General features: G+C 41.6%; 1 protein-coding gene across 2 annotated transcripts in view; it reads left to right on the plus strand.

Moving 5' to 3' along the window:
* The window catches only part of LOC117815727 (vasorin-like), a 49324-nt gene extending 25679 nt beyond the window's left edge, over positions 1-23645 (plus strand). For both annotated transcript variants that reach the window (XM_034687613.1, XM_034687612.1), the window contains exon 2: positions 18806-23645. In XM_034687613.1, coding sequence (XP_034543504.1) covers positions 18827-20953 — 2127 coding nt within the window. In that variant the 5' untranslated portion in view covers positions 18806-18826 and the 3' untranslated portion in view covers positions 20954-23645. The remainder of the gene's footprint in view (positions 1-18805) is intronic.
* Positions 23646-25402: the final 1757 nt, after the last annotated feature.

The raw sequence follows: 25402 nt of genomic DNA on the forward strand, positions 1-25402 counted from the left end.
CATGTTTGGTTTTCTTCTGCAGCACGGTCGAAGTATTTTCACTGACTTGTTAAAACTCACAGATTTTCTCATGTTTTTGAACCGACCAGATACTATCTCTTAAGGAAAGTTACAGAAGCACAACATCCCGTCAACTGGACTGTTTTAACTCCTTTAAGACTCATTGAAAGAAAAAAACTTCAAACACTCAAATCTTAGCCAAAGATGAAAAAGCTGATCTGCTCTGCTGTCGATTTCCCTTTTAAAGAATTGCCCCAAAATGCAAGCATTAATTATGCTATCAGTGGAAAATCAAATGAGGTCACTTGTTGCTTCTGGGAGAGTAAGTCTCTGTGTGGGTGGGTGTGTGTGTGTGTGTGTGTGTATACTTCAACCATCCACACAAACACAACATAATTTTTCTCCCCATTTCCTGTCTAAATTTCCCAACAAGCCTGAGGGCTTTTGTCAGAGTCGTGTGTCAGCGCCTGGTCTGCAGTGGAGCGTGTAGTCGCCATTCCTTCACATTTCTCTTCTCCAGTTACTCCACATGGAGGGCAGCGAGGGTAGCAGGATACTCTCTCACAAACACAGAGAGAGAATGTTTGACGTTTGCAATCAAAAAGAAGCAAAGAAGTGTGGTTTTCAAACAAGTTGTGCATAACTTTTCATCAGCACTCAAAAGCTCTTTATAAGTGTTGTGTAGTTCTAACGCAGCGTCTACTTTACTGACTATATCACTATATTGATAAGTCTTTATCCACACTTGTAGGTTTCTTTAATTACAGAACTGATTCAGTGGAATTACACTACCAGTCAAACGTTTGGAAACACCTTCTCATTCAAGGGTTTGTATTTATTTTAATTATTTTCGACACTGTTGATTAATACTGAAGACATCAAAACTATGAAAGAACATATATGGAATTATTTAATTCACAAAAAAGTGTTAAACAAAGCAGAATATGTTTTATATTTTAGATTCTGTAAAGTAGCCCCCTTTTTCTTTCATGACAGCTTTGCACACTCTTGGTATTCTCTCAGTCTGCTTCATGAAGTGCTCTCCTGGAATGGTTTCTAATTAACATGAGCCTTGTCAAGAGTTCATTTGTAGAATGACTTGCCTTCTTAATGTGTTTGAGACCATCAGTTGTGTTGTTCAGAGGTAGGGTTAGTACACAATGGATAGACCTATTTGACTACTGTTGTAATCCAGATTATGGCAAAACCAGATTATTTCATAGTTTTGATGTCTTCAGTATTAATCTACAATGTGGAAAATAATTAAATAAATAAAAACCATTGAATGAGAATGTATGTCCAAACTTTTGACTGGTAGTGTATATTTTTGTAAGAGAGAAGTGATGACTGAATAAACCAAACTGAACAACTGATAAATTGTTAACACTTTTATGTGATGAAGCTTGGTGGGATAAAACCGGGTTAATTTCTCTTCATATTTTCAGCTCTAACTGAGATATTTGAAGGCCAACAGTTAAATAAAGTGCCTCTCTGAGCTCATTCATTTGACTTTTTCACTTTTAACAGCCTTTCTCATCAAATCTACCCCCTTATTTAACCCACTGCACCGTCAGTCACTCTTAAACACAGTCCTCTGCCCATTGAAGGTGGCAGTGCCTCAGTCTTTCAGGACTTTGTGTAGGAACTGGAGCGTCTAAGTCTTTGTACGGATTAAAGTATGGGAGTTGGGACCAAGCGGCAGACTCCGGTCTCAAAATATGAAGCCCATGCGGAAGTATTATAAACTGCAATTTATCGAGTGTCCGCTTGAGTCTGGCTGCAGAAACACTGGACACCACATACACACCAATTCAAAAAAGACAATCTTTACAGCAGAAATAAATATGTTTACAGCCTGGTTCAAAAAAACAGTTTAGGTCTGAGTCGCTAATCTCTCTATCGGCACACACTGTACTACTGCACTAAGTTTGGGTGAGTTCAACATTACCAATATGGCCCCCGCCGATGATTGGATTCAAAACAGCGCTCAGGAACAGATGGGTGACGTCACGGACACTGCGTCCATTATTTATACAGTCTATGGTTGGAACCGGTAGCTGGAGAGGTGCTAGTTTACATCCTGGGTGTTGCTCAACATTTGGTAACTTTATGTCATTATTTCTGTCTTAGCTGGCTCCCTTTAAGCACACTCAATAATAATGAGACCATTTTTACCCAACAATTCAAAAGTCCTTGCTTTCCTTCTCTATCAACTCAAATCAAGTTGAAGTTCTTCCCTTCTTACATAAAACAAAAAAAAGGATCAAAACACAAGAGGAAAATAAATCCTCTAAAATTAGGGGTAGAAAAAACCATCCCACCTAAAAGAAAACAAACAGAGGGAGCGAGGCCTGGTGTTAACACGACCTTTGACCCTATGCAGCTAAATCACTCGTAGGGTTATTTGAGCTGCTTTTTAAGCTCTACTTACAGTCTCTAACAAACACAGTACAGTAACAGTAGTTTCCTCAGTCGGCTTTGAATAAGCAGCTTCTTATTGTGACGTTCACAAGTTTGGTGTTTGTCACTGCTGACAGTGAGACGTGTGCAAACGGAGGCAGAGAAGGAGAGTCTGGTTTCTGTCTTGATTAATGGTCTGTTGATGAGATAAGCACTCTGACGTGTGTGTGTGTGTGTGTGTGTGTGTGTGTGTGTGTGTGTGTGTGTGTGTGTGTGTGTGTGTTTGTGCATGATGTCATGAGCGGTCCAAACCCATGCAGTTTGCAAGTTCAGGTAAACAGTCAGCCGTGGTCTCTGCATAACATTTCCTAATCTTGGAGTATTTGGCAACAGAAGGCAGAGCATGCTGCACAAACTTCTGTGAAAACTGATTTTCTGGCAGTAAAATGCTGCTCAAACAGCACAGGGATGAACTTTGTACAAACTACAATTAGTTCCATATTTTCTGTCTCAGCAGGGAAGCTCTCCCAGGACACTTTTACGTGTCTTGTAGCCGCTCTCACCCTGTGAAAGTTACGACGAGGATCAGATCTGGTCTTGTAAACTTGACAGAGCAGACGTCCAGACACGGCTCTGACCAGCAACCTCACCCTGCACCGCAAAGGGTTAAAAAAAATCAGATTTGTCTGATCCTGTGTAAAATGCAGCCTTTGTCTCTGGGGTCGTGAACCAGCCGAGGTCACTGGCTTTGACCGAGCCAAACAAACACACGCGGTTCAGTTTGCGCTAATTGATTCTTCTCTCCAGTAGGGACAAGAATGAGAACTGGTGTGTGTGTGCATGTGCGTGAGTGTGTGTGTGTGTTTACTCTAAAGGATCTGTCAGGAGTTAAAGTAAATAGATAAGTGACAAAGTAAACACTCCCTCTCACACACACACAGGCCAACACAGCTTCCAACACCACGGTTAGCTTTCTCTACTCGTTAACTGTTTGGGCCTCAGATTATGAGCTTCTTTTGTGTTCAAAATCTCAAGATGAACCCTTCACCAATTATAATGCAATTATAAATGTGTGTGTGTGTCTCTGTGTGTACGTGTGTGTCCTGGCCGGCAGTTTTTCCAGAAGTCTCTCTCAGCAGTAAATCCGTCCACACTGCCTGACCTAACACTGGGTTAATGAGGTGATCCAGCAGCAGGGGACTGTTGGCAAAGACTTTGGCTGTGTTTCAGTTTGTGTGTGTGTGTGTGTGTGTGTGTGCATTTGGTAAGAGGTAAGGGTGTGTAGCAGAGGCAGCGTACACGGTGTGAAGGTGTGTTTGCACGAGACAAATACGATCTGCAGTGGTGGGATTGTAAATAACAGCACTGATTGTTGCTGATTTTCTGGTGTGAATCTGATGACACAAGTCCCATGATAATATCAAAGCATGCATAAAGTGCTCCAGCGTGCAGCTTGTAACTTACTGCAGAGGCTGTGATGAGGTCTAGAGTTTGTTCTAAGCTCTCTGTTTCAAAAACAACAACACAAACTTGTGTTAAATCACTACACATTTGTATTGAGGTCATTTAGAGATGTCTTCATAGAGTTAAAATCAGTCCAATATAAAACACACTGCACAAAAATGTCTTGTGCAAGCACACAGTAACGATGCAATAATACTTCCCTGTGTATTTTTGAGGAAAGCTGCTCTAAACTCAGGCTGCTACAGAAGAAGCTGGTGGATGCTTACATGCAGGACTCAGGCTCAATGGGAGGAAAGTGAACGTGTCAGTATTCACCATGTCCTGACTTTCTGTAATGCACTGGGCCCGTATGAACGTCCAGCCATTACACAACGGGACCATTAGTCTTAACGTACCATTATGGAACGGCCCATTTGGATACGACAGGTACAAAGAGAGTAGAGATTAAGGGGAGACGTACACGTAATAGATTGAGGATTAAGCTTGTGGAGTGCTGGTTTGATTAAGAAGACTCCTCACTTTAAGACAACAAGTGAAGCAGAGAGGTGGGCGGTGCATCTCCAGGCGTTTTGTCTGCATGCAGCAGGTCTGCACCCTCAAACAGTGGAGCAGGCAGAGTGGAACAGGGCTCTAGGGTGTCTGTGTGTGTGTGCATGTCTGAGTGTGTGTTAATGTGATTGTACACATTGTACCTCTTGTTCTTTTGCAATGCTGGATCAGTGTGAAAAGTGCAAAGGCATAAAAACATCAGAGCTTCTGTTGCAGACTCTCGATGGGATTTGAGCAGCAAATGATTCAATCATTGGCTTTGTAACCTTGTATGTAGAAGTGAAACTACAGTTGATCCCTCAATTCAAACTCCCCTTGACCCAAGCTATCTTCTTCTGATCTGATTTAAAACTACAGAAGTGCAAGGGTCAACATGCAGTTTGCAATGAGCTCAGATCTGCGGCAGAACATTTCCCCGTTCAGGATCACAGTCCAGAATCTGAACCAGAGGACGTCTGCAGATATTTATCATGGGCAGAAACTGAAATTAATATAAGATGTTATAAACTATCACATGTCCAATTTAGAGATTCTTGCTCTTCTGTAGAACTTGATTTTAATTCTCTAAGTAACTTAGTAATCTTGATGAAACGACCAAATCATGAAACAATCATTCAATATTTTTGACTGTGAGAAAGTGTGACATAGTATGATGGCCTAAGACAGGAACTTAAGTGTTTTTTATTAAAGTACAGATAAGCTGTAATGGTACGGTGTCTGTCCAGACTTGCAGAAGCTGGGGGAGTCTTCCACCACCCCAAACTCGCCCCCACAGTCCAGCCCAACCTGTCCCCTGCCAGAGGCCACGCTGTGGTAACTGACAGCTGGGCTTAACAAGCGTGAAGGGGCCCCTTTATGGGTAAGAGTCCCACAGGTGATCATCAGTCAGTAATCAGGCCTGCAGGAGGGATGAGGGAGGCCAGAGATAAAGGAGTGATGAGCGGTGATAAGTGAAGTATGTTCGACTGTAAAGCTGCAAAAACGTAAAAGTGCTGTTGTTACAGAAGGAGAAAGAAGAGAAACGCTTAGTGCATGGAAAATAAGGCTAATGGAAACCTCTGCTGAAAAACATTTAGTGCTTCTGCGGCTTCTGTTGGCATCTCAGCCTCAGGCGAGATGCTGTTTCCAGATGTAAACAGCTCATTAAGATGAGCGACAAGTGATGGCAGGGCAGGAACCGACAGATCAGAGGGGGAGGAGGGAACACTAATAATACACCTCGCTGCTTTTGGATGACAGGTTTGCTTATTTTAGCTCAAAGCATTTTATTTGAGCAATCAGCTTACAGTAAACTTAAAGGTGACATATTATGCTCTTTTTCATCAACATATATTGGTCTAAGAGGTCCCCAAAACATGTCTTTAAAGTTTATGCTCAAAAAAACACTTTGAAATCAGATTTTGGCATGCCTGTAAACCCTTTTTTCAGCCCTGCTCAGAACAGGCTGTTTTCTGTGTCTGTGCCTTTAAATGAGAATGAGCTCTCTGACCACGCCCCCTCAGGAAGTGGATGTGGCCTCGGCTGTCCAGCACGTTGATCTAATGTTTACATGTTGGCTGAATATACACGGCTGCTCACAGACCCGCGTTACTTCAACCCTCTGAATCTGATCCAGAATCTGATCCTGACGGAGAGGCGCCTGCAGCAGGACCTTTCTGAACAATTTGTCACAGATTTAGTGTTTCTTGTTGTTTTATTTGTCAGTATGTCGACGTGTGTCTTGGTACACAGCGACGAACATATAGCTATGTGGCTATGCTAACTAGCGCTTGCACTTTTCCATGAAAAATAAAAACCATCCACTAGATCTTCAAATCTGCAGACGTGGGGAGTAAAACCGACCTTTGTGTTTATTAAGACAGCCTACAACTAGCATGCCTCCCTCCTAAGCTTCTTGTTAGCACACATGTGTGCAGGTAATGAAAAACGGAGGAGGGGTTGAGTTGTATTTTATACAGTCTATGGGCTGAACAAGCTCCGAGCTCTGACTTTGTGACACACCGGATATTGTTGTGATGTATGAAAAACACTGAAAACTGAAACGGCTGGTTTCAGCACACATTTACAGAAAGGTGGAGAAATCAGAACAGGGGCAGAATGGATTTTTTTCATTTTTGGGGGATTTGTAGACATGCCAGGGAAACACATATTTCAGGTAGAGAACCGTTAAAAAGTCGATTTCGCATGATATGTCACCTTTAAAACGGATTTATATATGCTCTAACATGGTTTTGATAAACTCCAGATTGTGCATATTAGAACTCTTTCAAACTCAGGATAATAACTTTTCTCTGTCCTTGTACTTTCTTCTCCAATTTCTAAGAAGGAGACGTCAGTAAAGATTTTAAAATGTGCTCAAAAAACACCTTCGAATAAGCGGAGGATTTGTTACTTCCGCTGGAGGATTAAACAAACTTGTACAAGCAGCAAGACGGGATGGAAAGAGAAGTGTAGACATGTTTGGGAGTGTTGCTTCTGTTGCCTGCTGGCACACCTGTGTGAAGGCGAGTACAGGTGACACGCTAATTTTGATCTGTTGACAGACGCCATGGGCTCGGAGCCAGTGGAGTGTGCAGACACAAAAACACACTCAACCTTTTAAAATGCTGCGCCTGCCGCAGAGAGACTCGGCGTGCTTGTGGCGCCGTGTTGCTGGCATTCAGACTTTCATCACCTCAGTGGAAAAACCGGTGTCACTAAAAGTCATCCTTAAGCAGGGTGTGTGCCCAACTGTGCCACAAGTAAACACCAACCTGCTCACTGCGTTCTTCCCTCTGTGTGCTGTCTTCATGTACGCTGTGTTTGCATTCAGAGTTTGTGCAATCCAAAGTAGACAGCTATAATTTCTACATTAGCATGCATTGGTTCAAGTTTGCAGAATCTGATAGACAGTCAGCAAACATACATTTCTCTAAAACTCAAAGATGCTCTCACTCAAGTCTTTTTGGATCTCTACTCTGAGTTTTTCATTTTTTCTTTGTGTGGTTGACTTTAGAAATGTATGCTGTAGGGGTTGTTTTGATGAGTGGGACCTTGTGTAATTTTTAACTTGTGCAACACCTCCACAAACATGACGCTGTACGTGCATGCCACAGGGATACATCTTGAGTTCAGCTGCAAAGGGCTGCTAACAGTTTGTGGTGGTAATTAGCATTAAGGGGAAGCAATAAAAGGGGCAGAAAGTTTTAAAGCATTCGCAAAATGTTTCATGAGATACATGTGAAACACATTTGTTTGGCCTAAAGGATACACGCACTGTGTCCTGGTGGAAACTGGTAATCTACTTGGTAAGACATCAAAAAAGTCAACATAGAAGGGTCTTAAGAGATCATCAGGTGGAAGTGTTAGTTAAAGGAGCATCTTCCATTAATGGGATTTAATGTTTTACTCAACTGAAACCAAACTGATGAGTGCTGCTGCAATCCATCTCAACTCAGATGTGGGTTAGGGATGGGCATGTCAAGCAAAAATGCTGCTTGATAGTCACAGAAACTATCTGACCGTTATTCAAATACTCCAAATGTAGGGTGCTTTTACCTCTGTGCATAGTTAATGTAGACTTATGATATTCTAGTTTTACCTTGCAAAGTTTGCACTTGACCTCCATTTGATGTACTTTTTTGTTGTTGTTGTTTTGATGGCTGAAGAAGTTTCTGAAGTTTTCCCTGGTTAAGAATCTCAAAGTACCACACCTGTTTCACTGGAACCTGGTCTTAATGCTTAAAGATAATTTTCCCCTTTCATTGTGTCAGTCAGGGACACAGATAGAGTATTTTTCTATGATATGCAGCTTAAAAACCTTCTTATTTATTTAATACTGGCGTCCATGAAAACCCTGATATCAGCATTCTTCAGCTTCTGCTTGAAACGCTTCGTTTTGGCTGCTTTTCCAATGATACAAAGTTAGACACGACTTGTGGGTGTTCATTTCACACAGCTTTGTAGTAATAAAGTGTAAGTTAAAGGAGCATCTTCCATTAATGGGATTTAATGTTTTACCCAACTGGTAACCAAACAGTCGAGTGCTGCTGCAATCCATCTCAACTCAGAGACGTGGGTTAGGGATGGGCAAGTCAAGCAAAAATGCTGTTTGATAGTCAGAAACTATCTGACCATTATTCAAATAGTCCAAATGTAGGGTACTTTTCTCTCTATGCACTTTTTGTACTTTTTCTTGTTGTTGTTTTGACGGCTGAAGAAGTTTCTGAAGTTTCCCCTGGTTAAGAATCTCAAAGTACCACACCTGTTTCACTGGCAGCTCACATTAATGCTTCAAGAAGACCTTTTATACAATTTTTTCCCTTTCAATGTGTCAGTCAGGGACACACATAGAGTTCCTCCACAAGTTAGACAAGACTTGTGGGTGTTAATTTTACACAGCTTTGTAGTCATGAAAGTTATGCTGTTCAAGAAAACATCTAGCAAGGTTAACATTGGCACAATATCTGTTGTTATGATGTTACTTGCAGCTTATGGTTCTAAGCCATCATGTAAGGTCTCTATAGATGGAACAGCCTCTATATTAGATTACAGTATTAGTAACAGATGAAATCCAGCTCATTCTGGACCTTGTTTACGGAGAAGTCATCTGTGAAGTGGCGAGCACAAACAGCTACGTTGGGGCGTTTTTTTGTCCCAAAAACCTAAAAACATGAGGAAAAAAATCCAACTTTCCACCGGCTGGGTGGGCGTGTCCTTGGCAGAGCTTTCGGGTGGGCTTGTCCTTCAACGTTGTCTTGTAGGACAGCAGAACCTGATGTCAGGTTCAGGTTACTTTTCCATGTGTCTGCTCTCATACTGTCAGGTTTGTTTATTTCAGATGGTTCTCGTTGAGTTTAGGACGAGGACTCTGGATGTCTTTTACCATTTCTACACACTTTTCCTATTTAAGAGGTTGTTTTCCAGCATTCAAGTACAACAAGTAACAGCATGAACCTGCCAAATCATGAATGAAGTAACCAGTGCCAAACAAAGGAAGGGACATGTCACAGCTCTTTCTGCATCAAGTAGCTATCAAAGAACTTTTACATTGCCAACGTAGCCTTTGGTTACTCTGATTGACCTTTGTTTGATTGATAATAAAATCCATATATTGTCCGCTTATGTCACTAAAATGGCAAAGTGAAGTTTGATTTAACTTTCAAAGAATGGACCATCATGTGTATAACCATGATGAAGGCTTGGTAACATTAAGATTTGCAGATCAGTGAGCCAGCTGGCATAAATACCAGAGTCTTGGCAATGAGACACTGAAAGGAACACAGCGGTTAATAGTTCTCTGAGTTTCACCCATCTCATTAGCCAAAAAGTGTTCTGTGAGAAAGGTCTGTAAAAGTTTCAGAGGAAGAACAACAACCACAAAGACACGCTCATCTAATGTCAGGAACTTGTCACGGATTCTGGATTCTGTCTGGATCCACTTCATCAGGGGGATCTAAATCTGCCTGTTGGCTTTCGCCCACAAGCTCCTCGAGCTGATTCAAACAGGCCAGGTCTGGCATCTTTCTGGCGAGGGCTCTGATCCATTGATCCCTTTTACAGCAAAGTTTCCAGAACCCACAGCTGAAGAATTGAGGTCTGACAAGCAGCAGCAGCACACCTTAATGCCACTTCACATTTTTATCATAGCAGCAGCAGCATAGCTGACATCTCTGCCATACCTGATGCACACAACGCAACACCTCGGCGTCATGAAGGCTGCAGAGTCACCGCTGACTGATGAGGGGTTATTAGCAGATCGTTCACATTGTTTGCTGCCATCATTTTATATCACATGACAATCTCCCCAATGCCAGTGCAACTACTTTGGGTAACTGCTTTGGAAAAGATTTTCAAAAATTCTGACTACACTCTTAAAAATAACTCTTAAAGCAACATTTGAAAATAAATGTGGACTCTCAGTGAAAGTCTGTGCATGTGCTTGTTTATGCATTTGCTGACAAATCACTGCAACACCCATTCAGCTTCATGCATTCATACTAATCTGCTCAAACAATGGGCTTAAGAGATTTAAGACTGAAGTCGTTAAACTGATTTTACCGTTGAGCTTTTTGGGTATGAGGTAACAGGATATTTCACTTTGGGGAGTCTCTGGATTGTAGGAGCGGGGGTAAGGTTTGTACCACTAACTCATGTCCCCTAAAGTATGAAGTAATCTCCCTAAAGACCAGCTCTCTCCAACACAATTTATGTTCCCTTTATCTGATTCTTTGTACCTCCAGTCCAGATTTTACTGTCCGTCCTCCTGACTTCACCTCTGCGACAGGGCCTCTAAATCTTTCCGCAGCCCTTTCCCTTACAGTGGTATTCCTGTGAATCTTAAGTACAGTATTCACCTGAATGTTTCTCTTCTTTCCTTTTCAAATAGTCCCCAGAGGATGAATATTTTCATCCAATTCCAGCTGAAAAAGTCAGACTATTAGTTCCAGGGTTTAGAAATGGGATGGTTCCACTTCTCTGCAAAGTGATTGAGTGAATGAGTTCATCCGTCGCTAAGAGCTACAGCCCAAAGGGGATGAAAGATGGAGAGACACGTTGATTGTCTGCAACAAATTGGTGGTTCAGTGCAGATTTTAGGATAACGGTTATCAGTGCAGCAGAGTCAGCAAACTACTGTTGTGCAGTCAAAACACATGATGTGACGCTCACTGTAATGTCTGAAGGTAGGAGCACATAAAGACTGCTTCACATTGCAGCATGCTACAGAAAAATGGAACTTAGGTACCTGTATGTCTGTTACCAGGTCCGACAGACTGCTGTATTTAAACCTCCTGTTATGTTCATTTCTCTAGAACAGCAATAATCAGTTGGATCAGTTTGACCCTTTGCATATTAAATTATCCAAAAGTGTCAGAACAAAAAAAAATCCCAATACACATTTTTTTTAATCTAATTTTTAACTAACCATTAAAATCAAGATTTAGTCCATTGGTGTTTTTTAATTCTCACAGATCATGGCTCAATGAGGATAACTCACTCGTTTTTCATTAAAAATTAATGTTAAAACTTTTTTTAATGTAAATTGGAAAGCCCTAAATCTAAATACAATAGTTTTACATGACATAGATTTTTTTTATTTTATTTTAAATTTGGAATTTTTTTCTTTTTATGAAGTGATGTTGATAAATTAACACGACTCCTCTTCTGTCACATGCTGCCCAGATTTTTTATGCTGCATTAAGCTGGTTTGGAAGGAATATATTGCCTAAAATAGACTTTAAAAAGGGTCAATTTGACCAGCAACATAACAGGAGGGTTAAATATCAATACCAGACATGGTTCATTTGCACACTTGATCGCATTTTATTCACTTAAAATAGGAACATTTTATTTAAAAAGTCAAGTCAAACTTTATTCATAAACACATTTCACTCACAAGGTAACTCAATTTGCTTCACAATTAAAACACATAATACAATAAGGAGGTGAAAATGGGTTGCTGATTTAGCTCAATTAGTGAAGCTGGTGTCCCATGTACAGAGTCCTACACAGGTCATAGGATTGATTTACGGTCCTGGATCTGGTCCATGTCATCACACACATTTTTGTCTCTCAAGCTGCCTTATCAAGTCAGTGCAAAAATTCTCTATTTAGAAAAATGTACACCTGGCCTCTGACATGAGGTGTACACTCACTTGCAGATGACAGATGATTGGTGCTGTTGTAACAAATATTTACTAAATCCTATTTTTTTTAAAGGAAAAAGGTAGCTCTGTCTTATATTCTGGTCAATGTGGACTTTACCTGACCTTAACCACATATAAAAAAAATGTAGCTTTGGAAGTAACGTCCATGAATTATGAAAAAGGGTACAACAATGTCATATTGAGAAGTCAGGCTGCTGATGAAGTTGCACTTTTTTCGATTACTTGCTGAGCTTTAGACCTCCCTCACCCACAATCTGAGAGAACATATTAACACAACTATATCTGTCTTTTATCCTTCCCTTTAAGATTCAAGGATTCAGACTTTGTTTACTACAGTTTTCAGATGAATGAGGGCTGTACTCATGCAGCTACCAGCTCTTGAGACTCCAAATTTCCCTTCTGACCCTCTCAGTTTACCTCTCACTCTCTTTTTTCACTCACTCTACCTTTTTCTTATCATGGGGGAGGACAAAGGTTTATGTGGGCCTTTCATTCTGTCTCACAGTGAGAGATGGCTGCAGTGGATTGTGGGTAACAGAATCCAGCTGTGTTGTAGGCTCTGTGTTTGTGTGTGTGTCGGCTGGTGTGAACTTGTGCAGGAATGCGTGTATATGTGTGTGTGTTTGTGTAAGTGTGTGTGTGTGTGTGTGTGTGTTTTCATGGCTGCATGCTGTGCAGCTCTGCAGGTCTTGGGTGCGTGTTGACCTGCTTCGTGTCATTTTGACAGCGCTGTTTCTCTTTCATCAGGCGCCCTTATCTGCACTCGTCAAAATAGCGGAGGATCGACCGTGTGCCATGAAGCCCTAGCAGCAGAAGACTCTGTCACTTTTAATTATGGATGTATGAAAGAGAAAGAGGACTGGTTCTGCAACTCTACACTTAGTAACTGTTGTGTAATGCAGCAAGAAAGTGCTTTCCATACTCTGACTGCTCTGTTTCATTCAGTACATGGCAGATTCTTGGATCTGTGGTGTGGGCACCTGGTCAATATCACACAACAGCAAAGGGCCAAGATGGAGAGAAAAGTAGGCACACAGAGATTAAGCTGTAAGCTTCTCTGTCTTCATGTCATCCCTTCCTGTGTCCTTCTTACTCCACCACTTAACCTGTCATTCCTTTTAAAAGCTGAGCCAATTTCAAAATAAAGGAGGTGTTCCTGAAGCAGCTTTGATCAACGTCCCAGATACAAAAGCTTTCCTGCAAACTCTCTTGATATATCATGATTTTGCCCTGCAGCTAAGTTTGTTGTTATAGTTTTAATGCTCATCTTAAGCCTTTAAATTGGACATTTTTATATGTGGTTGAAGTAAAATGCAGTTCAACTAAAAGCAACTCATTAACATGCATATTAGCTTACATAAACCCTAGACACTTTCAAAAACAGCCCTAGAACATTATTCATGCACACTGTAGTCAGTTTAAATGGTGATCTGGGAACTGCGTTGCCAAAATGTGGAAAGAACTGCTTCTTGAGTCCATACATATCATTAAGATAAAACCGCTCATGGCAACTCCTGGGAATATCTTTAAAAAAGCACAGTAAGGCAAGGGAAGTCAGATGTAGCCTTCGTCGTCATATGATTTTGAGACAAAGCTAATGAAGCTAAGCCACATAAGAAGACACTTTCTGATCTGATGACTGTCTTTGTGACAGAAAGGTCAGAGGTCAGGTTCAACAGCCCTTCAGTGGGAAGAAACATTCAGGAAACTGTACTCAAATATCGCCGCTGTCAGGCAGAAACCTCGTATCTCCATTATTTTTCTTCTCAATTTTTTTTATTTTTGGTCTCTCTTGCTGCCTGTCAGTGGGCATTACAAAATTTCAGCTTATGAAAAGCATAAAAAATAGCTTGTGACTGAATCCCTCTCAGTGTTTTGTTATTTAAAAATGACTTTTTCTTTAATTTCCTGAAAAGCTGTTGTTTTGGTGATAAGAGTTTTCAGCCTGACAGCAGCGATATTCTAGTCAAGTAAAAGTACCGTTACTTTGATCAAATTCTACTCAAGGAGAAGTTAAAGTACCAGTCTGTGAATCTACTTAAGTAAGAGCAAAAAGGAAAGTAAAAGTACTTTATTTTAACATAATGAAAGTACTGAGTTCTCACTTTTCAGTGAGGAGTGATATGACCACCAAATAAGATAACAGTTGAAGTACAGCCAACAGGAGAACACTAATGTGAGAAGGGATTTTGTTGACACCGCACTACTTTGTTGCATCTTCTTCAGTAATATTTTTTGCAGGCAGTTCCCTAGTTCACCATGAATTACACGGCTCACACTGATGAAAAGGTTGTAGCTCGCAGCCTTACTTTACTGTAGTTGTAAAGAGGTGCCGACTGTATAAATGGTAAATGGTAAATGGACTTGTCTAGTCTGTCTGACTACTCAAAGCGCTTTTACACACTACTTGTCGAATTCCCCCATTCATACTTATTCACTCACTGATGGTAGAGGCTGCTAATGTAAGGAACCATCAGTATTAGCTAATCTCATTCGTTCACATTCACACACCTCTGAACAACAGCGGGAGCAATTTGGGGTTCAGTGTCTTGCTCAAGGACACTTCGGCATGTGACTGCTGGAGCTGGGATCGAACCGCCAACCTTCCAATTGATAGACCGACTCTACCCACTGAGCCACAGCCGCACCGTGTGAAAGCAATGTTTTGCTGATGAGTTATTGACCTGGGACGGATGAGCTAATGAATGTGAATCCAACTTTACGAGAGATTTTCTTGTTTTAATTTCAGCCTAAGAAGGCTTGCTCTTCTCCTCTGCTGCATGATAGTTCACCTGACCATCAGGTGGCACACCTCAGCCAGTCAGCTGATGTCACAAAAGTCACAAAGCTGATGAAAAGGTTTTGCTTTTCACTTAAAAAAAACATTAACAGATGCAATTTTAAATGGAGTGAAGTACAATACTTCCTACAAAAACACTTAAAAGTAAAAGTGAAAGTACTGACGTTAAAAATATCTCTAAAAAAAAGCATGTGCAGAGAAGAGCTACTGAATAAGTCTACAGTAACATGAGTAAATGGTAGTAATTCCCCACCCCTGAATAAAGGAGACATAAGCTGTCATGCAAAAGTTAAAATCCTTATACAATTTAATTAACAGGGTTTCTATCACACTGCTTAGCTGCATGTACTTGAAGAGTAAAGTGTTTTCCCCTGAACTCGACTTGCAGAGAGGCTGAAACAGATACATGTTGTCAGAAAGGGCTCCAGCTTCAGTACAAGTCCTGACAGCAGGCCTGCTGGAGCACCAAAACCACAAGACCACATACACAGTGTTTACACGGGATTAGTAAATGCTAGACACTTGTTTCGTTCATCAAACCCCACTGTAAGAATGTTTCCAAGCGAAGCCTTCATATCTGCAGGATTAGTTTGTCTTTCCTCTCTTCTGCTCTGACTCTTGAAAACAATGATTCATTCATTCATATTCCAATCATTCCTCTCCGTCTCTGTCATCTAATTATTCTCGGCAGCCAGCAGCAGCACCCTTAAAGGAATGACAGGCAGCTCTCATTAGAAGCCAGTTTCTGTTCTATAAACAGTCCGTGACTGCTCTCAAAGAAAGCGTCTTCAAGCTCAGCTCGAACAAAAGCGGACATACTGTACGTCGTAGTGTCATAGCGGGGAAGCTTTGTCATCAGTGGAGCATGCTGTCAGAGTGATGGCTTCATTGTGTGCAAGGAGGTGTGCATTGTTGTTTGTGTTAGCTTTATGACTTAGTGAGACAATGCTAGTCTTTTTCTGGACATCACAGAGTCGTTCTGTGACTTAAGCAACATGAAGCCTGACATTTTTAAAGTTTTGGTGAGGGTAATAATTACAGAAAATAATTGTTTGACTCAACATCAGATTCTTTACTTCAAAAGTTTGAAGTTGCAACTATTAAAGAGAGATTTTCAGTTTCAGTGCAGTATACCTCATTTGTACCCACCAATTAAGGTGCATCTTTCAGCTGTAGCATATGGATGTAACTGCAGTTTTACATACAGTTTGCTTCATTGTCCACGCTCCATGTTATGTATTGAGTCAGTAACAAAATTCATACATTAGACCAGGCATGTCCAAAGTACGGCCCCAAGGTCCATTTATTTATGGCCCCAAGCTTCCATCTTAAATTGTGTTATTTATAGCAAAGAAATTAATCACCTTCTAAATCATCTGTACATTTGCAGTTTCTTTCAAGCGCACAAACAAAACTAAAGTCAATCCAGAAACCTCTCAAAAAGCTTCATGTGGACTACTTGTATAAAAGCCCAAACACTGGGAATTTGGCAAGACTGCAATAAAGAAGAAACACAAGAACTCTTAAAGCTGACAGGTTTTCAAATGAATGTTTTTATCATGATGTGAAAATGTTCTTGATGAACACTAAAAGTTCAGAAGACACAAAAGAGGACACAAGACAAGATCAAAATTATGAAATTGTACAGAAAAGGCAAAATTTGATGCATAAAAAATGTTCAGAAAGCAGGAAAATAATGATTTTGTCATTAAAATGTTGTCTGCTGGTCAGAAAAGTCTTAAAAACAACATGAAAAAGAAGTTGGATGAAATCCAGATCGTGATCCTGCCATAGGAAAATGATACAATATTTTTCCCACATTGCCCGACCCTAATGAAAAACATTTTCCTCCAGAAGAAGATAAAGTTTGCTAATGTTTACATGGCTTGTGGAGAATTGAGGACTTCCTAGTTACTGTTTTATTGAGAACATTTTGTAAATAATTGTTATTAAATAGATATTTCATATATGACTTTTATGATTCCTAAGTCTCAGTAGGAGCCACTGGCCCTGAGGTATTCTGACAACATCATGTGGCCCTCATCAATGTTTGGACACCCCTGCAGTAGACAATCTCAATAAGATAATAACGTTACATTTTTAGATGTTTTCCCCTTTTTGAAATCTGTTTTTCTCTCAGTAGAATGAGTCAACAACTACTCCTTGCTTTTACTAAATTTGTTTAAAACAGATCACATTTTGATTCCCATAACAACAGTAGCTGTTTCAAAAACACGATATGGTTTGGCGTGACTCCATTAACAGAAAAAAAATAAGGATTAGCAGCCAAACTCTGCCAGGGATTGTCTCTCCGTGTCAGACATTCCTTTTTCCACCTGAATGATTTTCCCGCCATTATCAAGTTTTGGCGGAGAAGATGTTCCAACAAGTTTCAACAGAGAATCTTAGTTGTGATTAAAAATAACTTTCCTAATGCTTAAGATCAGTCTTCACTCTGTGGTTTAAAACAAGAAGAGGCCCACTTAGAGAAATTGATCCAGTTCACTTGCCTTTTCCCCTCCTATCATTTGTTAGCACCAGTGTTTTGTAGTTTATTACTATGAAATAAAAAGGCATTGTAAATATGCTTGGTAGTATTCCCAGCCTGACCAATTTAAGCATGGTGTTTTGGCTAAATTCAAAATGTGTCCTGTGATTTTGAGGTTAGAGGCTCCAGAAGAGTGCCACTCAGGCCCTACCAAAAATGAATCAACGTTGGCAAGTTTCAGCTTTGCTTCTGTCTTCCTCATACCTCTCTTTCATTCTTAGCCTTCTTTTTCTTCCTCTTGCGTTTGTTTTCAGGTGATTTAGAGGAAATGTGGAAAAGTCCTTCAGAGCCGGCAGGTACCAACCCTGCATGTTATGATCAGGAAGGTAAATAAGGAGGCAGAGGGCAGAAAGGGAATGAAGGCATGGGGCCCTGACTTTAATAAACATCTTGGGTTTCCTCTCAACTTCCACCTCAGGAGTCTTGGAGAGGGCAAGAATTGACTAACACAAACCAGATCAGAGTGGAGAGGGACGAGGCAACGAGAGTACAGATGGAAGAAACAGACATGTACTGCATTTTATGACGTTTGAGAATATTAAAACAGGTTAGGGCTAAAGATGCTGCAGATGTGTGTTCCTTGTTGTTTTAATATCTGTTTTTGGATTGGCCAAGTATTGCTTGTGCACAGCTGTGAGCAACATTTTACCATCCGAGGGTCAGTGGGGGTCGTCAGTCTCTGGCGCCATTATTTTTGGGGGTTGCAGCTGAACAGTCCACAAATCCCTGCCCTTAGCTCATGTCTCTGCTTACATGATTCGACAAAATGTGTGAAAGATGTGCTTTAGAGCATGTTTCAACACACTCTAAGCACATCCAGTGTGTTTATGTGTAGTAACCATTTGGTGTGGCAAGTGTCCTGCTACATTACAGCAGACTGTGGGTTTCATGGGTGAAGGACTGTGACATAAACACAAGGAAGAGGCTGAATAGGTTCCTCACTTACTCCAGGAAGGGGTCACCCTGGGTGGGCTGTGACAAGCGCTTGGGTCCTGAACCCCTTGGGCATAAGCTTGTCTGGGGTAGGGAATAGGAAAATCCATGATGACGGAGCAGTCAGTGTTACTGTATGGATGTATTTAGATGTGGAAGTATGATTTGTTGAAGTGTGCTCATCTGTTGTATTGCTCTGCAGTGCAGTGTAAGTCTGTGTACTTTGTAACACACTTGATTAGAGTGTTGGAAGGGTGAAAGAAGAATTCCTCTGGCATCAACTTATGAGCTTGTAGCGTCGGGCTTTAGGAATTAGACTGAGAAAAACACATCTTATGTAACTTCAACACATTTTTTCAATAACCAGCATGCAAAGCTGACTTACAGCAGAACCCAACATTGATCAACTTAGTAGGCAATTGGTGATTAAACCCAAGCCTTTTCTCTCCCTCTCTTGTCTTACAGAGTTCAAGGCCTGAGGTCACCATGCTGCCCTACTTCCTGCTCCTGTTCCTCTCATCTGGTCTGGTGTTATCCTCTGACTGCCCAGCAGACTGTTCATGCCAGGGCCAGGACTCAATATTCTGCATTCATCGTCGATCCAACACTGTGCCCCGTGTTCCCACCACCACCCAAAATCTCTACATCTTCCAGAACGGCATCAACACTTTGTCCCAAGATGACTTCAAAGACCTTGGGGAGTTGGAGTTGCTAGATCTGAGCCAGAATGAGCTGGCGGAGATTCCAGACGATGTGTTTGAGATGCTGGCAAAGATGAAGAACTTGGACCTGTCGTCTAACCAAATCACCCACATCTCCAAAGGCACTTTTTCTGGGTTGGTCCAGCTGGAGCGGCTGTATCTTCATGGAAACCGCATTCAGAGCATCCACGTGGAAGCTTTTGAGGGTTTGGAGATGCTACTGGAACTCAAGCTTCAAGGGAACCAGCTCACTTCTCTCCCATCCCTCCATTTCCCCAGGCTTTTGCTTCTAGACCTCAGCCATAATAACATCCCAACTCTGGGACCCTCAGATCTCCAGACTCCTCACTTGGAGGCCCTTAAGATTTCCTCTCTTGGGCTTACTTCTGTGGATGAGGATCTCATCGCCTCCCTTGGGAACCTCCATGAGCTCGACATATCCACAAACCAGTTAACTGAGGTACCCCAGGCCCTAAAGCAGGATTCACTCAAAGGACTGATCAAGCTCAGCCTGGCTGCAAACCAACTGGGTGAGCTCAGGATCGAGGACTTCCAGAAACTTACTGGACTTCAAGAACTGGATCTCAGTGGACTTAATCTCCAGGGATTTCCTCAGAGTTTCTTCGAGACCTTCCCAAGGTTGAGTCAACTTACAGCTGCTGAGAACCCGTTTAACTGCTTGTGTCCATTAGCCTGGTTCCCTGTCTGGCTTAAAGAGAAGGATGTGAGTCTTGGGAGGCCTGAAGAAACCAGGTGCCATTTCCCTCTGGTTAATGCTGGGAAAACGCTTTCATCCCTTGAGCACAAAGATTTTGGATGTCCACCTTCTACAACAGTGCTGGTTGGCTCCCCCATTGGAAGTACCCCCCATCCCTTGATACCCACCACATCTCCAGAAGCCACCCATACCAACGCTATTCCTCCTCCTCCTCCACCAAGTGAGGAAACCATCCCTTCAAAAACACCCATCTACCCCCTCCTACCCCACCCTCCTGTGTCCCCCAGTTCCACCAGTGGGGAATATGAGCCACACATCTGCCCACCAAATATCTGCCTCAATGGAGGCACTTGTAATTTTGACCCACTGGGTCAACTCAGCTGCCTATGTCCCTCAGGAACCTCTGGCCTCTACTGTGAAAATGTGGATGATGTTCCTGAGCCCCCAAAAACTTCAGTAACAGAAGGTTCCGTAGTTGGCCCGGTGGTTCCCACTGAGCTCGATGCTATCAGCTCGCGGCAGGTGACTTCCACATCTATCCTTCTTGACCTTCACCGCTTCATTGAAACACGACCACACATCCGTGGCATTAGGTTGACTTATCGAAACCTCTCAGGACCTGACCGTCGTCCCATTATCCTGAGTGTACCGGCATCCTACCCTGAGTACACCTTGCGTGGTTTGAGACCCAACTGCACCTACTCAGTCTGTGCCAGTCCCCTAGGTGAGAGAATGAACTCTAGGTCCAACAGCTCTGCAGAAACAGGGTGGTGCACAGAGGCTCGCACTGAAGGAGTTCCACTGACATCAGTAGAGCCAAGGATGGAGACGCAGAGCCAGCTGACATACGCTCTTGTCCCTGCCATCGCTGCCTTGGCCCTTGTGCTTGGGTTGGCTGTGTTGGCCGGAACAATCATCTGTTTGCGCAAAAGAAGAAAGGCCAAGTCAGGAATAGAGCTGGAGCTTGGCCCAGCTGACTTGGAGCCCATGGAACTGGAAGGGATAAAGGCCGGTCTAGAGAATGGAGGAAATGGTACACTGCCCCACAAGCAACCTGAGATTGACCGCTGTCACAATCCCCAGGCTTCTCAATCGTTGCTACAAAATGGGGCTTTGGACTATGAGGTACCCCTAATGCAAGGACACTGCTCATCAAATAACAATCTAGCATCCCTAAAACCATCGTATTTCTGAGATGCCTTGGAATCTCTCTTTGGAAAGATTTTGTAGAGACTGGGCTTGCCCATCTGGACTTGTGAGGTCCTGCTATTGCTCACATAGTGTTTAAAAATCTAACTTCATTCCAATTTCAGTGACGCAAAAGCAGCACTTATTATCCCTTGTTGTCCAAATGATAACACTACAGACTGGATTATGAATTTAGAGACACTCAAGAAGAATTTAAGATTACATCATATTGGAAATGTGCTAAACCACTGCGGGACATGGTTCAGAATGTGGTTTTAAGTCATCTAGCAGAGTTTGAGTATGGTGAACCCTAAAAAAGTGCAATTGACTAGATGGGTCTGGTAACAGACTGAAAACGGAAGTGCCTTTTTGCATTGACGCAACTGTAACCGATGGCTCATTTTTATTTAAACTCTCAAACTTTATGAATGAGCTGTAATCCTGTTGCTGGATTTGTGAGATACAGAATGGAGAAAAGGGCCCAGTGCTTGGGACACAGAATCAAAGGAAGTGATGGCGGTATAAGAAAGCAGTGATGCAGATGTGTGGTGCCTGGATGACACATCCTGGTACAAAATGTGTTTCTGACCAACTCCACCTACTCCATGGGAACTATAGAAGAACTTGCACTGAAAAGAAGTATTTCTTTTCCCTTTCCAGTGTCTTACTCATTGCCTGCCTCAAGACTGATAGGTTTTGTAAGGAAATGCAATAACACAAAAAATGAACTGAATAAACACTATTCAAAGCCAGCAATAGGTTGATGACTATTAAAGCTGTTTAAACGTCATACTTTGCTGTTGACTTTACCTAATCCGAAACAAAACTCCAAGTTTCTTCACATGTGGATTTGGATTCTTCAGTGTCATCAGTCTGCCGTTTTTCTATCCACACATCCAAAAGCTTTTGGCTCAGTGGAAGATAAAGTTGCTGTGAAAGAGAAATGGACTGAATGAAGAGCCATTGAGAATGGACTTGTATTGTTCTGTGCCGTGATGGGAAGGCTGTTTCGTCTTGCTTACTTTATGATATCCTCTTTTTGTCTTGTGGTTTTTTTTTTGTACTTTTGTTGTGTTGTTAATTTGCTGTTGATGTCCATTCAGTATTGATATTTTTTTGCTTATACTATTAATTTTTCATCCTTGCTAAAGCTTGCCTCAGTTATCGTTGATTCTTCAAAGCATTGAAATGAAATATAGCTTCAACTTTCCACAGCTACTTGCAGTCAGTGCTGGAGTAAATACTAACTTAGGTTCTTGAGAACAGCACTAATATTCTAGATTAGGGAGACTAAATAAAATCAGTCATATTATATCACATACAGATTACAATTGTATAACGTTTATGAAAATGTCTTAGGAACTCACCAAGTGAATGTAACAGTCAAGTGTCAGACACTTTACTCTCTGTGCCAGGTCTTTGAATGCCACATAAGAAAAGCCACAGACCTTTTTTTGACCTCATAAGCTCCCAAATCTGTGTTCAAAGGCATCTAGCCACAGAATCCACCCCTATAAAGCAGCACACGCGTGCCGAGAACAGAAAGCAACTTCAAAGACTTTGAAGGCAATTTGCTGTGAGTGTCTGAAAGAGTTTTTAGGCAGTAGTTTCCTCTCGCTGCCACTGACCGTGTCAGGTCTGAGATATGGTCTAGACGGTGTTCCCCTGTAGCTTTTAGTGTTTCCTCTTCTTGCTCTGCGTGCCTCCACTCTAACCATCCAGTGTGTTTTGGTCAACAAGGATTATTGGCTTGTGTTTGTGGAGGCTGTTCTGCTTGTTTACGGCCAACCAGACTGTGAATTATACACGCTAAATGCACCATTCTTGTATTTGTTGTCGTTTCTTTCCAGGTCTGGGAATGCCACAAGTTTTTTTTGTGTTACTTTTTTTTTTTTAAATCACTGCTTTTATGAGGAAAAAAATCCTGAATTAGAGAGGAGTATAATAGGTTTACAGAGACGTGCCTTAGCAACATCGGTGCAGAGCCTTCCTGACATCTAGTAGTGTCATATTACAGAGCGCAGTTCATGTTGATGTGTATTTCAAGAACAAAAGGGCCTTTATTTGCCTCTCAAGACATTGCAGTGTATTACATTTCATTACAAACCACGGATGAAGACGTATGAAATGCAATGTAATCAGTTTAGTCAAGTTTAAAAAAAGACCTGTGTTGGTTGTTAGTTGTTTAACAGCTGAAAGCTTGGACTTGCGTCTTATCAGTTAGTTTTTCCAGGTGTGTGTGCGTGTGTGTGTGTGTGTGAGTGTGTGTGCATGCGTCTCTTCGCCTGTTTTTATTGTTTTTTTTAATCTCTTGGCTTCCACTCCTACAGTACATTGTCTGCTTTATAATTGAGTCCATGCACTACACCGCAGCCCTGTCCAAAATCAACTCGCCATTCTTTGGCTTCACTACAATCTTCATTTTGTCCATTTTCCAGTATAAACACAGACACAGATGCTCGTATATCTGCTCTTGCTCAGTATATCAACTGGAAGACTCTCTGGATTGCTTGGGACGCTAAGAGGGGCAGGAAATGTTTGAAATATTTTCAACATGCTTGTTACAGAACCTTCCCTGTTGATTTAGGGGAAAAATGTCTTGTTTTCTTATTGTTTGATGTTTGTCTATTGTGTTTTGGTGTACATGTTTGCAGAAAAGTAATGCTGAGAAAAAAAGAACAGTATTAAAATGACTTAATTTTAAAATGTCTGTGTGTTTGTGTGTCATTGAGAATGGTGTTTTCTAAAGATTAAAGCTCCTGTGAAGAGTTTTGACCCAGGAATGAAACACACTGAAAATAATACTGATGCCTCTTGATGATCTGCACGTGCATACAAGACCATTGGAGAAAACACTGATTATCTCTATATAGATATTTTCATGCCTGACATCCCTGATGCTGGGTGGGAGTTAGACAAGGCAATCAACAGCACTCTTCCAAAGCAGCCTGTGTTTAAGTCTTAAATATGGAGGCTAGTATCAGTTGGCTCTACTGTCTTTTCAAGGCAGGACATTTAAGCCTCTGTTACGTCTTGTCTGCAATGTGTAACACACAGAAGAGTAACACAGGACTTCCACCAGATCCGTGTCCGGTCTGTCTCCAATCCGCTGTGGTCCGGCTCCATGCTCTGTTGTCTGTGATCACCCTTTGGCTCCTTTTTCAGAACGCAGCATGGAGCAGGACCACCGGACAGCTGGAGTCATGTGGCTGTGGTTTTCCAGCAGAAATCACTGAATCAACTATTATCCGACTCCTCTCCCCATCCATATTGTCTTTATTGGCCTCTGAAAACCTCTGACCTGATGATTCCAGGCCTGGCTCCACTAAAAATTACATTTTGTTGTCATAATTAATTCAAAATGATCTGGTGATACCACAGAGTGTTTTATTCTGAAAATTAGCCAGATGTTTCAATTTTGTTTTGGTGCCTGACTTCCTGTCCTGCTCCATCTGCTCTTTTGAGATTGATAGAAGTCTTGCGTATCTCATCCGGAGGGCTCCGACCTGCCGGATCAGGGATGCATCCAGAACGCAACGGAGCGGATCCAGTGGAAGTTAACACATTGACTAGAATAGAAACCTATCAGATCCGGTGCCGTGATGGATCGGAGACGGACCGGATACAGATCTGGTGGAATTTGGCTGTAACAGTGGCAGGAAGTATAAGAGGTGCAAAATGATTCGGTGTTACGTCTAAATTTCTAGACTTTATGAAAAATATAAATATAAATACTGATTTTTCACGCCATATTTTTTGTGAAAAAACGACTTTAGTGTGTCACACAAAAACAGAACCTCTGAGAAAATGTGATGCATCTCTGCGTCCCCATGCTCCTATCTTATTTTCCATCATAATAAATGAACTATGATAGCTTTGGTTACAGTAGCTCACACAAGTGTCACATAGTGCACCATTTGTAATGTATTTTAGGTGCTATTATGAATCCCAAAGAGAAACTGTAATAAGGAGAGTTCAGGAAAGGTTACTGGCAGCTGGTACACTGAAAAAGTTCTTATACGCCAAGGGAATAAATTTAGAAGTAGTGGTGCTGGATACCAGATTGCACCAGCCCACTCAAAGCAATAGTTTTTATAACATAAAGTTATAGGAATTTTAAAATAAATAAAGATGAGTTTTTGTCCAAAAAACAGCCTGCACATGTACAGGACAAAATCAGCAAAGACATCAATTGTCTCATTTGTACACAGGGAGGGACGCAGGCCAAAAGTTCCTTCAAGGAGCTTTAGGTCACTTCTATGTGTTTTTTTAATGGTGCATTAATGTACATTTCCATGTGCTCTGCAGTGAGAGCTTTGGAAATCTTCCACTCTCCTTGTGGATTTGAGGAATTTAGATCTACTGGAGGCCATAAGTCAGTTTTAAATGTTGTCAAAGGGTAGAGTTTAATAAAAAAACTTTCCTGAAGGATTTCCAGGAACAACAGAAGCTGAT

This window comes from Notolabrus celidotus, chromosome 7 (genome assembly GCF_009762535.1).
Source record: "Notolabrus celidotus isolate fNotCel1 chromosome 7, fNotCel1.pri, whole genome shotgun sequence".
NCBI lineage: Eukaryota > Metazoa > Chordata > Actinopteri > Labriformes > Labridae > Notolabrus > Notolabrus celidotus.